This window comes from Abramis brama (assembly GCF_963993115.1).
Source record: "Abramis brama genome assembly, chromosome: 9".
NCBI lineage: Eukaryota > Metazoa > Chordata > Actinopteri > Cypriniformes > Leuciscidae > Abramis > Abramis brama.
The window spans coordinates 40,367,389-40,382,881 of record NC_139971.1 but is presented as its reverse complement, the minus strand read 5'-3'; the positions used below and the strand labels follow the sequence as shown (position 1 = coordinate 40,382,881).

The 15,493-nt window shown below is 38.0% G+C and overlaps 1 protein-coding gene across 2 annotated transcripts; it reads left to right on the top strand.

Moving 5' to 3' along the window:
- Positions 1-812: 812 nt before the first annotated feature.
- On the top strand, positions 813-14,236 carry LOC311089239 (cilia- and flagella-associated protein 45-like). 2 transcript variants are annotated; one of them, XM_084123793.1, is made up of 12 exons: positions 818-1,041; positions 1,988-2,089; positions 2,171-2,304; positions 3,500-3,644; positions 5,489-5,659; positions 5,742-5,920; positions 6,002-6,131; positions 6,227-6,373; positions 7,631-7,744; positions 7,879-8,072; positions 9,505-9,729; positions 13,195-14,236. In XM_084123793.1, the coding sequence occupies exons 1-11, from the start codon at positions 1,039-1,041 to the stop codon at positions 9,566-9,568; spliced, it is 1,383 nt and encodes a 460-aa protein (XP_083979919.1). In that variant the 5' UTR covers positions 818-1,038; the 3' UTR covers positions 9,569-9,729; positions 13,195-14,236. The 2 variants fall into 2 exon arrangements, with proteins under 2 accessions (XP_083979920.1, XP_083979919.1); XM_084123794.1 differs by lacking the exons at positions 7,631-7,744; positions 7,879-8,072 and having other exon boundaries at positions 813-1,041.
- Positions 14,237-15,493: the final 1,257 nt, after the last annotated feature.

The window sequence follows — 15,493 nt, the reverse complement described above, 5'->3', positions numbered from 1 at the left end:
AAGGTGTTTTGCCCCTGAGGACAGTTTCCTTTTCAGTTGACATCAACCTCCTCTTTTCCTCACTGATTTTAACTTTAAACGATTCAATCAGTTATCGATGGATGGTTTTTACTTAAAAACATGTCACAGTATTATGGGAAAGTATATTATATTACCCCATTATACTATTATACTATATAAGAATAGATTTAGAATACATTTGCATGATATTATTCTAATATTCTTATGCATTTCACTGTTTTTATTCATTTTGAGGAATATTGAATCTGTGTTTGTGTAAGTGAGATGAGTAAATTAGTGTAGATCCATAATCACAATCATGATGTTCACACACACACCTCTGCTCTCACTCCTGATTTCTCTACATCGGGACAGCAGTCAACACAAAACAACGTAACTTGCGTTACTTATTTGAAAAGGTAACTTTGCAACTAATACATTACTTTAGTTACTTTACAAAAGTATATACATTTATAAATTGGCATTTTCGTCTACACTAGAGCATTTTGGAAAAAGATTGTACAAAGAATACATAATTCCAATAAAATGTCCCTTTCTCTGTGTGAGCGAGGCAGAGAGGGTGATAAACAAGCTTTATTTGCCACAGTAGATTGACAATAATAGCGTAGTTCTCAGAGTAGTTCGAGAACTAGTTGCGCTCTGTCTCAATTGATCCACTTCTATGTCCTGAAACAACCGTTTTTGGGGGTCGACAGCTTATAAAAATGTATTCTTGGGTTATTTAGCTTGTTTGCTGTACACCTTGTCACATAGCAGCTTTTAGACATTTTTTTGTCTTTTGTTATAAGTCATAAATGACAAGGAGGCAGTTTCCCACCCGGTGTGGGCGTGGCCTAAATACGCTCTGTACGTAACCGCAGTAAGTGCGTCTCCATGGAAATTGGAAAGACAATAACAAACTACCGTAAGGCTCACTTGGGTTGAACTTTAGCTTAACTAAAAAAAAAAAAAAAAAACCCAAAAAACCCCAAAAAAACCCCAAAAAACCCACACACACAAAAAAAACACTCGATAGAAATGGTAAGTAACGTTACTTTTACACACCATATACACTATATTATGGGCATTAAAATGACAAAATGTTATGTTTTCTGGCTGGCAAAAGTTTGTAATGAGTAAGTTAAGATTTTTAAATGTTTAACGTTAAGTGTCTTATGCTCACCAAGGATGCATTTATTTGATGAAAAATACAATACATCCTCCAGAAATCATTCTAATATGCTGATTTGCTGCTCAAGAAACTTTTTTTTAAATTATTATTATCAACGTTGAAAACTGTTTTGCTGCTTAACTTTTAGGCTATTTATTTATTTTTGGAAACGAGATAGAACCAGTTTAAATTGATTCAATATTTATATTTAAATGCTGTTCTTTTTAACTTTATACTTTATAATAAAGAACCCTGAAAAAAAGAATCACATTTTCCACAAAAATATCAGTATTATTATTTTATTTTTTTACATTGACAGCAATATAAACCATTATTAATAAATGAGCACCAATTATAACCGATAAATTGAGCACTAAATCAGCATATTAGAATGATTTCTGAAGGACTTATGTGACACTGAAGACTGGAGTAATGATGCTGAAATTTCAGCTTTGATCACAGGAATAAATTACATTTTAAAATATATTCACATTGGAAACACTTGTATTACATTTTAATGATATTTTACCATTTTTACTGTATACTTGATCAAATAGATGCAGCCTTGGTGAGCAGAAGATACTTTCAAAAACATGAAAATTAATAAATAAATACAATTATTCCAAACTTTTAACCACCCGTGTATATTCAGCAGGAAGTGTAGTCCAATTCTAGAAGGAATGAATGTTATGAGTCGGTACTTTTATAATGAATAAAAAAAGAACCAGAAACTGACTGATTTGTTGTTGTATTAAAGACTCCTGATTCTTAAATCACATAGCGACTCACTAGTTGGTAATTTGACATGCTTTTCAGCCTCAATGCTCAGGGCCATCATCTGGGAAACTGTCAGGCCGCTATTGCACACAGGCCCTCAACTCTCATGTGGACGAGACCCTTTTTGGGACCCGCAAACAGGTAGAAAAAAGCTTACTTTATAGTCTTGGACATTAAATGAAAAGTAAAGGAAGATCCAACAGTCTATTGAATCTTTCTCAGCATTCTGCTGCTGATATGAAAGATGATGCTGAAGGCAGAAGCGTGAGGTCAAGGACACTGTCACGCACTGCTCCTGCAACCAAAAAGCCAGAGATGATACGCATCATCACTAAAGACCTCATCAGAGACCTCAGGCAAGTAGAAGCAAAAGGTTTTTACACTGTGGAGTCATTGCACTATAAAAACATCCTGTAAGTTTCAGAACTCAAAACATCCTTGTTAGTCCAAAAACAGCTTTTATTGAAACCAAGCTCTGAAGACAACTAGTTTCGGATTTTGTCATATTATGACGCAATAGTGCGACGAAAGACCGTCTTCTACATCATCGCATCTTTGGCCCCGCCCACTGGCATGTTAGTGAGATTATAAGAAAAGAGAGATACAGAATCACTGGACTAAATGTAACATTACCTTCCATGCTAGGAAAGTGCATTATTTGTTTGTTCGGAAAATTTCACTGAATTCTTTGGTAAATCAGTCGCAATTTCGGCACAGGCTTTGCAAACAGACTTTTACTGCAAGATATGAACCCGACAGTAATGCAACAACATGCAAGTAACCGTGTTCATTTTAATGCTTAATCTGTGATCAGTGATTTCTGATATGTACTGATTCATGTACAGTCAGACGTTCATTGTTTATTACCGTTTATGCATCAGTAAATCAATCCAGTGACTAAACAGTCAACTTCACATCGTTTCTCTTAGTAGCAATCTGTTATTTAAACTGTGATTAAATTATATACTGACAGCGATCAAAGAACGCTCCCTTTATAATCGCTGGAGCTGCCAATCAAACAGCGCAAGTTTATCAGAGTCCATTATAATCAATGACGCTGTCTTCACTGAACAATGAATCTCTTATTCACATTGTGTTTGCACTGTTAGTTTTGATGAAAGCATTCGTGAGAGTGCAGAAATCGAGTTGCATTGACAAGATCACCGCATTCATGTGTGTCATCGGCTTCATGCTCATCGCTGCAAACTTTCATGCGACGGGAGTAGATCTAAATATAATGCTATAATTAACACTTTTCACAATTAGTTTATCTCGACAGCTGTAATAGTAAAAATGTAGTTAAAGTTTTCGAGAGAGTTCCACGTATAATACTTATCTAATATGTAAGCCAATTATAGCAGTCTGCGTTTACACTGAAGTCTTACAGTAGACACGCCCCTTTTATTTCTAAATTATGACCATTTTTGATGTAAAAATCCTACTAACATTATAAGTGCTCCTCGGGAAACATTAAAAATGAATAATAAAAAAAAAAATGCAGTTCATAACCCCTTTAAGCCTGCTCTTTGCTCTTGTTTTTTTTTTAACCAGAATCCGAAGAGAGGACCCACCTGAACAGTCTTTAATCCTGTCCTCGGATCAGTTCAGGCAGATCATGGCTAGGTGTCATGTTCCTAGTGAAGAGGAGAAGGCAGCTGTGCTGGAGGCCCAACGCCAAGCCCGCAAGGAAGCCCTGGTGAGTCAACCATATCAAACTCAATCTGCAATTTGTCTTAAATACTTTTTGATCACACACATGCAGGAGCGGATCTACTGGGGTTGCATGGGGTGGGCCACCCTAAGAAAAAGCATTCCCAGAACATAAGCCACCCAGAATTATCCCAGTATAAAATATAAATGTTTCCTGTATTGCTTTTTACTAGCAGTGCTCCAGTGTCAATAACAAAATATTTACTCATTCAGTCATTTCCTTTGAATCGCTACATCGTGAGAAATAATTTTAAAAAGACCACAACAACGTTTATTCTTTGTTCATGAATGCACATTTTTACAAGAATGAATTAAACAAACAATTCTGTATGAATGGAATTTAAGAATGTATTAAACTCAATGAAACAACAATGCTAATCTAATATCAATAGAATAAAATAATGAAACCACATCAGCTTAATTAATTAATGCACGACTTAATTATAAGTGCCATCATTTAGAAATAAATGAACTAGCATTTGTGACAGCCAGAAGCTGACTCAAAAATGTAATATGCTGCTGGGTCTTCATGAAATGTTCGTGCTTTATAGAGTAAGCAACGGCAGCTCAATCACTTTCATAATATTTAATTTGTGTAAAGACTTTGATTCCTGAACTTATTCTTGTTTGGCAAGATTCTTGTTTGTGTGTGTGTGTGTGTGTGTGTGTGTGTGTGTGTGTGTGTGTGTGTGTGTGTGTGTGTGTGTGTGTGTGTGTGTGTGTGTGTGACCATTCACCCCATTCCCATTCCCCTGCCCACATCTCGCATTTTTCAGTGCAAAAATGTGTTTTGTATGAATGGCCTCCACAATATTCTTTGGTTGTCTTCCAAGCACTGCTGTATGCTTCAGGAATTGTAAATCTAGTTCAGTGCTCTGAAATAAGGAGGCAAAGTCCTTACAGTTTATTTCTTTAAATAAATCAATTGTAAATTCATGTCCCAGTTACACTTAATGTTGTCACATTACTCTACATTACATCAAAAAAGAAACCAAATACAAATCCATTTCGTATTTTAACAATGTAATTGTTGTTCTATTTATTACAACCAAATATAAATCTCATAGGTTAAGAATTTTTACATTTATTTCAAAATAATAACTAAAGGCTGTAAACTATTTAAACAATATTTTTTTTGTGACCTGATGTTCAGCTGTTCTTTTTAATAGTCAACTTATTTTCGGGTCATCAGTCATCAAGCTCGGTAAACACTGGTCACAGACATGAAGATGTACCTTTAATTTCACTGAGCAGATTGCTCACTAAACCAGTGTCATCATGTTTTCAGGCCATTTCAAGTTTGAATTTTGAAGTGACATAAAGCGGTGTTATCCAAGTTGCAGAGCTGTTTAATGACTTTTTAATTAGTCTTCCCATTAACGCATTCATTTTGTTCATTCAGACTGATTAGCGAACGTGGAATACGCATGTAAACACAGACATCCCAACCTGCACAAAGTCATTTCCGGGAGTCAAGAAATCTTCGGGAGTGTACGGGAGTACTTATTGATGGGGGGGGGTGGGATTTAACTGATGTGCGGGCATCAGGGAGCTGCTATCGACATGCGGGAGATTGGCCGGGAGACTTGGGATGTCTGTAAACAGGAGGCGGGATTTATCACACGAACCAATCATAGCGCGATAGAAGGAGGCAGTACCTCCTCTCACATGACTTTCCCCCATTCATTCTTAATTACCCCCCACTAAACCCACCGCACACTTTAGGGGGTCTGTTAACATTTTGGAATATTTGATCCAATTTTTTGAGGCGGCACTGCCTCCCTTGCCTCCTCTGAGGAAACGCCCCTGATCTGGTTGTTGTCATGTCAGGATTCTGCAGAGCAGAGAAAAGCACGGATGCGTCAGGCGGACCTCTCTCGGCAGAAGAACCAGAAACTCAGTGAGCTCGAGATAGAGGCGAGGGACCGCGCTCAGTACCTGTTGGAACGAGCCAACGCCATGGGAATGGAACAAGAAGATGAAGTCAAGAAGCTCAATGAGGTAGATAGGACCACACTAACAAGCAAAACCATGAGGCACTGGTTATTTCCTACATGCAAATGTTGTCTTTGTACTCCTGCAGTTGATTCGGAAAGCGCAGTGCCATGTTGTCCGGGATGCGCAGATTAAGGAGAAGAAACAGAACCGCGCAAAGTGGCTGGAGGAGGATAAAAGGCTGGATACCATCATGGAGGAGGAGCGTTGCCGAGCCGTAGAAACCCAGGAAAAAATCGAACAACTACGCAAAGAGCAGATGATTCAGTAAGGATGTTTACGCTCTGTATTCCATATACTCTACATACAATGTATTGCTCCCTGGTTAATGGGTGGGTGTTATTAAAGGGGGAAGCTGTGCGTCCTCGACCAGATCCAGATGCGTCTGGAGGAGAAAATGCTTCAGGATGAGATGAAGGACCAGGAGGGTCAGCAGTTGCTGGAAAACATGGAAAAGATGCAGATGGAGGAGCTCAAAGTACATGCAATATCCAGAAAATTTTATCTCCAGATCAATTTGAATCAAAAGTACCGGTAGTTTTCGAACTCACTGTTTGTGTAATGTTATCTCAGGTCATTGAAAGGAAGAAGGAGGAGCAGAGGAAATTGCTTCAGGATATTCACAGGATAAATGAGGAGAACCTGCTTGCTAAAAAGCAGAAAAAGGAAGAAGAGAGATTAGCAGATTTGCGTGCTGTAGAGTATACATCCAAGAAGTTGGTAAGAAAAGTCTTTTTAATGGGTTTAATCGCCTCTCTTGACATCCACCACCACTGTAATCTTAAACTTTAAAATCAGGGGCAGACTGTTCTTGCAGTTCTTACCTTGTTAATCAAATACAATAAATAAGATCAATTAAGCATTCATATAGGCCAATTCACACTGCATCGACAGACAGCGACCAACGTGGACAAACACCAGATTACAGTATGTCACTTCTCAGACATTCCACAAGCCGACAAACATGATTCAGCATAAAAAGCCCTATAAGCCCATGCAAACACCAGACGAACTGTCTTGTTGCTGTCTGTCTGCGCAGTGTGATTCGGCCTTATAATGTGAGATAAAATTTTCCCTGATCCCTTTTTGTATTAAGTACTACAGATTACTTTAAAGGGATAGCTCACCCAAAAATGAAAATTCTGTCCTCATTTACTCACCCTCATGTCGTTCCAAATCTGTAAAACGTTTGTTCATCTTCAAAACAGAAATGAAGATCTTTTTGCTGAAATCTGAAAGCTTTCTGTCCCTCCATCGACAGTCTTCGCAGCTAACACTTTGACCACTTTCTCATAAAGAGTTCGTAAAAGGAACTGAGTGGTTTAGTCCAAATTTTCTGAAGAGACTCGATTGGTCAGTTTTTCTGTCATTTGGCCAAAATCTCAAGTAATAAACTGTGAAGTGATTTGCACAGGCAATTGGGCTTGTACAGGATTGGCTATGACTCGACAACACATGCTAGATGAAGACACTCTTCTCCGCTCCTCAAATACATACATATATACATACATAATTATAACCACCCATTTTTTGCAAAAATGCTGGTTATTCTTGTGCTCATTGTTTTCATTAAGATCTGGCCGTGTGGTCACATAATATATATGGACCATATTATGGTCTAGTTGCAAAAGTTCAAATTGAATCAGAACATTTATCCATACAAGTCAGACCTCCATGCAACTGGACCGTAATATTCTTCATTGGAAATTAATTATTTCCAGTCTGTCATTTGTCTGTCCATTGATTTTGTACAATATTAGAAGTGGACCACAAGTGAAAAAACATCTTTTTAAGTCTGACCTACTGTACTGTGATCAAAGGAAGGATCATATATTGGTAGATTAATCATAGGAAAATGTTGAGACAAGCTAAACAAAAAACTTCAAGGGCCTGGCGACATCAGCAGCTGCAGTTTGCTTTCCCACCAAGCCACATTGAATAGCCACATCAATCCCAGATTTGTTTAATTAACTCTAGGAACGAGAGGCAGAGTATGAAGCTGAGCAGGTACAAATAAAAAAAGAAAAAGAGAAGGAAGTGGCGCGAATGAGAGCTCTTCAAGAACGGGACAGAGACCATAAAGCCGAGCAGGTAAAATGTTACAGTATGTCTTTATAAAAAAGTACTAAATTCCTTTGTATGAGATGTATACCCATGATGGCGTAATACATTTTGCATGCTGGATTCTGGATTTCAAATAAATTAGTTTTTCTCTGAACTGTGAGGATGAGATCAGGGCACGGAGGAACCAGGAAGGGGCTGCGAGGGAATGGAGAAGAAAAGAGAAAGAGCAGACTATGAAAAAGCTGGAAGAGGAAGAGAAGCTAAAGGCTGCTCGTTTAGAGCAAATGACTCATAAGAATCACTTGCTTTCCATTGAAGCCAGACGAGAGAGAGCAGATTTTGAGAGGGTCCTGAGGTACAAACACCATCACATGTATCAAGTACTATTAGCATGGCAATACACAAGGTTTTAGAAATACAGAGGTCCAAAAACTAAGCTTGCTAACATTTTCGGGCCCCCCCCCCCGATCTACATTTGTGCATTTTAAAGAGGTCATATGATGCTATTTTAAAAGTTCATTATTTTGTTTATTGGGTGTAATAGAATAGGTTAACTTGCTTTTATGTTAAAAAAACACTGCATTTGTTTACATACTGTATATTATTGCATAGCCTCTATTCCCAGTCTGTCTGAAGCACAGATTGCTCTGATTGGCCAGCTGACCCAGTGCATTGTGATTGGCCAAAATCCTCAATGCACTTCCCATAATTGGAAACTCCAAGGCTTCTAAAGCAAATGTAAACACACAGTTAATAATGGCATTGGTATAACCGAATCAGTTAGAGCCCGAAATAATCAAGCAGATAGACCAGAACCAATTTCTGCAAGCACGTCTAGAGCAGGGCTGCGTTTCCCGAAACCTTCTTAACGCTACGTCGTTCTTAAGTTACACCTTAAGCTGTACCTTATCGATAATACGTGTTTCCCGAATTGTTCTTAGTTAAGTATACCTTCTGTAAGTCATACGTTCGGAAGGTTGGTCTGGACCACTCTTAGCTTTTTATCACTGTTGCAGGTCTATACGAATATAACTCTGAAGTTTTAATACACCCAGACAGTGTTCAATTAGGCTAATTGAGGTGTTTTCATACAAAGAATAAAATTGTCATTACACTGATTGTTGTTAGATTTTTATTATATTATTATATATATTATATTATTAATTAAATTAAAGAGCGCTTTTAAAGGCCAGTGAAAGCATAGGCTACTGTCAGTTAAGTCCTAGGCCTATTCGGACGCTAATTGTTTCTCATGGGCTCGTATTTTAAACATTTACAGGAGTAAGTCGGTCGTCCGAATCCATAATATCAGTGTTTTTTCTCACCCAACCTGCGTAAAAATCCCTGGCCAAATTAGTACGTACTGTTTTTTGGCAAACAGGTCGTGTGGTAATTTAATTGCCGTCTGAATCATCCACATCTCTGAGTTTACAAGAAGAGATTCAAAATTCACTGTTTAAATCCTTTTTGATCACTGCAGAGCACCGTACGTAAGATGTACACTTTTATTACTGAAATGCTGGAAAGTATTTACAAGAACAATATTTCATCGCAGATCCGCCTCAGCGAACAAAAATGGGAAAGAGAAGAAAGCACTTAAAAATGTGAAATGGTTATCATGGCAGCAATATATGATACAATTTTAAAATATGTAGGCTAGGCTATTATAGGCTATTATAGTTTGGATTATTTTTTATATTATCCCATGAGTCCTAATAAATGCAATTTAGAGGGGAGAATGGACAAAGATAACATTGAAGATTGTATGCTGTATACTCCTTTTCCAGGGCACAGCAGGATTTAATTGAGAAAGAACAAGATAAAGAGGAGCAGCGGCATCAACACATCTAGAGGCATGCTGAGGCTGTGAGGCAGCAGATACGGGAGAGAGAAGTGCAGGCCGTCAGCCAGCGCCGAGAGCTGTTTCGAGAGGGGGAACGACTGGAGGAGGAGGCGCGCAGTCGCAGAGCCCGACTGGAGGAGATTAAAGATAAGAAACTAAGGGAACTCAGGTATGTCCTTAGAGTAAAGTAGACAGCAAAATGCATTTTCTCTATATATACACTATTCTCTTTGCCACCGACATTGACTCATAAACACTAGTTTATCAATAAATGATTAAAAGTAATTCAATTAATGTCATAAACATGTGCGACTAGTCGACTAATGGCTTAAATGAACAACTACTAGTCAACCAGAAAAAATCTTTAGTCAGGGCAGCCTTAAAAATTACATAAGACTGTAATGAAAATATGAGTTATGAATGAGCAATGAAATAAGGAATGATGGATTGCATACAGGAAAGAAGACACAGTGGCCTCAAAAAGTGTTTGGACACTTACGGCACAATTAAAAATTTATGAATTTCATCTATCTATAAATTACAGAAACGTCTGTCTGTCTGTCTGTGTGTCTGTCTGTGTGTATGTGTATGTCTGTTAACCACATATCTCTCAAACCGTTAGTCCGATGGCTTTCAAACTCGACAGGTGTCTTGCTACGGGCATGAGTAAGTGCAGTGCCAAGTTTGACGTTGTTTGGATGATAAATGCTAAAGATCATTTTTAGAAGGTTGTGGTTTAAAAATAAACATTCTGACATTAGAGGGTTGTATCGGTCAAAGAAGCCCCAAGAAGGATGTGGTTTAAAAATAAACATTCTGAGTGTCAGCTACACTGTTTACTTCTGAAAATTATAGTTTGGTTCCAAATCGTGATAAATTTCTGTTTCAAACTTTCACATAGCATCTTTAGGTTATAATAACATAAAAAATTCAAATCCAGATTTTGATTATCAAAGATTTATTATAAAAACGGATTATTTTTTCCCATTTTTTTTCAATAATCCATTGAATCAATATAAAAGTTATTTTTTTATCATATTGAAACTGTTGAAATCAGCCATCGCTAAGAAATATCTCCTGAACTTTTTTGACGGCGATCAGCTCACAAAAACTGATTTTGCTCTGAATTTTTAAACCACAGCCTTCTTGGGGCTTCTTGGACCGATACAACCCTCTAATGTCAGAATGTTTATTTTTAAACCACAACCTTTTAAAAATGATATATTTAACGATATCTTTAGCATTTCTCATCCAAACAACGTCAAACTTGGCACTGCACTTACTCGTGACCGTAGCAAGACACCTGTCGAGTTTGAAATCCATCAGACTAACGGTTCGAGAGATATGTGGTTAACAGACACACAGACAGACAGACACACACACAGACAGACAGACAGACAGACAGACAGACAGACAGACGTTTCTGTAATTTATAGATAGATAGATTTGTGGATGTTAACTGAATCTGTAAGTCAGCTATGCTGTTTACTTCTGAATATTATATTTAATTCTGGTGCGCTTAACGTTATCGCTACTGTGTAATAGTAGCCTATGCTATTCACCAACTAAACATATCCTATTCAATGCGATCACAGTCTCTTTCACAGGCATCATTTGTAGTTGCCTATTCACAAGCTGTTTGCTCAAGCATAGCGTTTTCTTAAATATATCGGTAAAAGAAGCACTTAGAAGGTTGTGGTTTAAAAATAAACATTCTGACATAAACACTCTGTCAGCTACACTGTTTACTTCTGAATTATTTTATTCATGGCCATCATTTGTAGTAACCTAGCCTGCTCCCTGAATTCAATGCGTTCACAGTCTCTTTCACGCGCACCAAACCAACAATTACTAAAAACACACACAAAAACTGATTTTGCACGGGCATTTTGCACTAATTGCATTAACTACAAAATATCACACCAAGGGCCCTATCTTGCACCCAGCGCAATTGACTTTGTACACCGACGCATGTATCATTCCTATTTTGTACCCGACACACAGCGGACTTTTCCCTCCTCAGACGCACGTCGGTAAATTAGGGAATGAACTTGCGCTCTCGGGGTGGTTCAGCGAAAAGAGGAGGCGTGTTCCGGCGCAAACGTTCCCTGGTGCTATTTTGCAGTTCCAGAAAACAATTCCGCCACAGACCAGGAAAAACCTAGTCTAAAGTCAGTGGCGCATTATTCAGATGCTATTTTAAGGGCGCATGCTTGGCCATAATGTAGCGTGTGTACAACGTGCATACACTTTGCTTCTCTCATCTGCACACAGCAGTTGCCATTTTTGCAAACCATACATAATTACAAGGAAAAATATTCCACATCAGGGAAATCATTGTGGTGTCCATGAAGATGTGCCAAAATAGGCATAAATCTAGCTTACACATTTACCAAAATTATTATACGCCTGTTTAACCGAACAATGTCACTTCTCTGTCTTTTATGGCCCTGACGAGAACGTCGGTCTCTTTGGCTGTGAACTGCTCCTGGCAAATCCGCCATTATAATAGCAATCCGCCATGGAGCAAGCGCGCCTGCTCTTAAAGGGAATGTGAGATGACGCTCTGATTGGTTTATGGCACGTTACGCCCAAACCACACCTATGAGTAATGAAGCTACTTCAGACCAACCCATTTTAAATTTGCGTCGGGTGCAAGAGTCATTTATCCCGTCGGTATAATAGCAACAGCGCCTTAGATCCGCCCACAAAGTTACTTGCATTTCGCGTTTGATACTTGCGTTTCAGATCGTTAAAATAGGGCCCATAGTGGCATTCAGGGTTTTTATTGGGAACAAGTCTAAGGCCCAAAAGATTGTCATAAATTCAGTGTTTTTTAATGTAAAAAATGTGTAAAAAAATATTTGAAACATAACTTTGTATGAAGCAAGTAATTTTAGTATTTTAATCATTTCTACCACTCCAAAAAAAAAAGGAAGATAGAGAGAAATCTGCTTGCTATACAAGAATGAAAGGGAAAAGCATTATAGAGAGTATGCACATGACGTCAAAGTAAGACATTGCGGGTTCACCCACTGAGTGGCTGCATTAGTATTAAGCTAACACTAACGCAGCCACTCAGTGGGTGAAACCGCAGTGAATGACAAAAATCTAAAATGTGAAAGAGCTGCTGTGTTATTGACTATATTTCACAGTTAGGTTAGGAAGGAGGAGAGTTGAGGATCTAGCCTATGTGTAAACTGAACTTCAGTTAATCAAAACAAAAGAAAAAGGCCCTAGGAGAGCTAGGGAAAAAACATGAAATTCTTAATTTCTACAATATTTCCAGTGTTAGAAATTGCTTCCATTTGTCAGCAAAAGTGTGCCAGATGACACAAAACACTCCGAGACTTTTGTGAAAACTGCAGATTCTACTTCCACATTTTTGTATCCCCGCCACCTTTCTTGAGAAGTGTGTTTGCACTGTATTTCTGCCATTTAGGTTTATGATGTAATGCCATGACATTCATTTAAGTGTAGCGTAAGTGTCCAGATATAGAGGTTGTGGGAAAGAAAAAGAGAGTTCCAATCTTCTTACTTTGCAGAGATTATATGTTGGGCTCTATATGTCATGGTCACACACATCTTGCAATGATTTAGACAGACAATCACATATTTCCTCTTCTGACCACAGGGCAGCTGGGCTCTCAGAAAAGTACTGCAAGGAAGTGGAGCGCAAAGTTTAAGCTCTTCCATCTTTTTCAAACTGAGGAGCAAGAGAAATGGAGGCTACGTCAAAATGGGGCAGACCTGACCTGTTGAAAAGAGATAGTATTCATCCCTCCCAGACTGGCTAAACTGACCGTCTGCTAGCTGTCTCACGTCACCAAGGTCAGATAAATCCCATCACATAGAGCCTCTTTCACCTAGATATCATCATATAGAGACTGTGTCTGTTCCCCGAATTAGGATATAGAAAAAACTCCTAAACCCATTCAAGGGTAAAAATTTAATTGATGTTCAACAAATAAAACACAGATATAACAACAGAACAAATGATAAAGCTCGGGTTGCTGAATATTCGATCCCTTACTTCAAAAGCACTCATTGTTAATGATATTATTACAGATTATAACCTAGATGGGCTGTGTTTGACAGAAACCTTGCTAAAACCAAACAATTATATTACTTTAAATGAGTCCACCCCTTAAGATTATTGTTATAAACATGGACCTTGTCTCAAAGGCAAAGGGGGAGGAGTTGCTGTAATTAAAATCACCAACAATTAGGACTTTATCTGCAGCCAGTACTAACTCTGATAGAAAATCAGCAAATTCTTTGATAAAGTCTTTATGGTGCCCTGGTGGCCTGTATACAGTAGCCAGCACAAATGTTAAACGTGATTTATCATTTACACTAGATAGCGTTACATTTAGCAACAACACTTCAAAAGAATTATATTTAAAACAAGACTTCTCAGTAATTCTGAAGATATTACTAATATTATCACATGGAATCAATGTTGATGCCGTTGAAATTCTGCAGCAGAGCGATGACATCTCAGATCATTATCTAGTCTCGTGTAAACTTAATTTAGCCTGGCTGCAAAGTCGACTCTGTGTTACAAATATGTTAGACCTATCACTTCTGCCACTAAAGATTGCTTTATTAATAATCTTCCTGATCAGCTTCATCATATCAGCATCCCAGATAGCTTAGAAGAACTCGATATTGCGACAGAAACTTTTAACTCTCTCTTTTCCAGCACTTTAGACACAGTTGCTCCTTTGCGCTTAAAGAAGGTTAAAGAAAATAGTCTAACGCTGTGGTACAATGAGCACACTCAGGCCCTTAAGAGAGCAGCCAGAAAAATGAAGCGCAACTGGAAGAAAACAAAACTAGAGGTATTTGCTTTTCATGGAAAGAGAGCTCGATTGCATATAGAGAGGCCTTAAAAGCTGCTAGATCTGCTTATTTTTCAACCCTATTAGAAGAAAATAAACAAAACCCTAGGTATTTATTTGAAATAGTAGCTAAACTAACGAAAAATAAATCCTCAACCCCAGACGTTTCCAAGCAGCACAGCAGTAATGACTTTATGAACTTCTTTACTAACAAGATTGATAATATCAGGGAGAAAATTATAACTATGCAACCGTCTACTACAGTATCGCATCAGGCAGTGCAATGTAGTCTCCTTGAAGAACATTTTTATTCATTCATTGCTATAGGAGAGGAAGAATTTACTAAACTCGTTAAATCATCTAAATCGACAACATGTATGTTAGACCCTATACCGACTAAGCTACTGAAAGAGATGCTTCCAGAGGTCACAGATCCTCTACTTAATATCATTAATTCATCTTTGTCACTAGGATATGCACCGAAAACTTTAAGCTGGCTATGATTAAACCGCTTGTTAAAAAAACACAACTTGATCCTATAGAATTATTCAATTACAGGCCGATCTCGAATCTACCTTTTCTGTCAAATATACTAGAAAAGGCAGTATCCTCACAACTATGTTCCTTTTTAGAAAGAAATTATATCTGCAAGGATTTTCAGTCAGGATTTAGACCGTACCATAGTATGGAGACAGCTCTCATTAGAGTCACAAATGATTTGCTCCTATCATCTGATCGTGGTTGTATCTCGCTATTAGTGTTACTCGATCTCAGTGCTGCATTTGATACTATTGACCACAACATTCTTTTAAATAGACTCGAAAATTATGTTGGCATTAGTGGAATTGCATTAGCATGATTTAAATCATACTTATCTGACCGTTATCAGTTTGTAGCAGTAAATGAAGAGATGTCTTATCGATCACAAGTTCAGTATGGCGTACCACAAGGCTCAGTACTAGGACCGTTGCTTTTCACTCTGTACATGCTACCCTTAGGAGATATCATTAGGAAGCATGGCATTAGTTCCCTTTCGTTCGGTCACTCCTACATCACGTCGGTAGGAGTTACCAATGAATTGGGATCCCG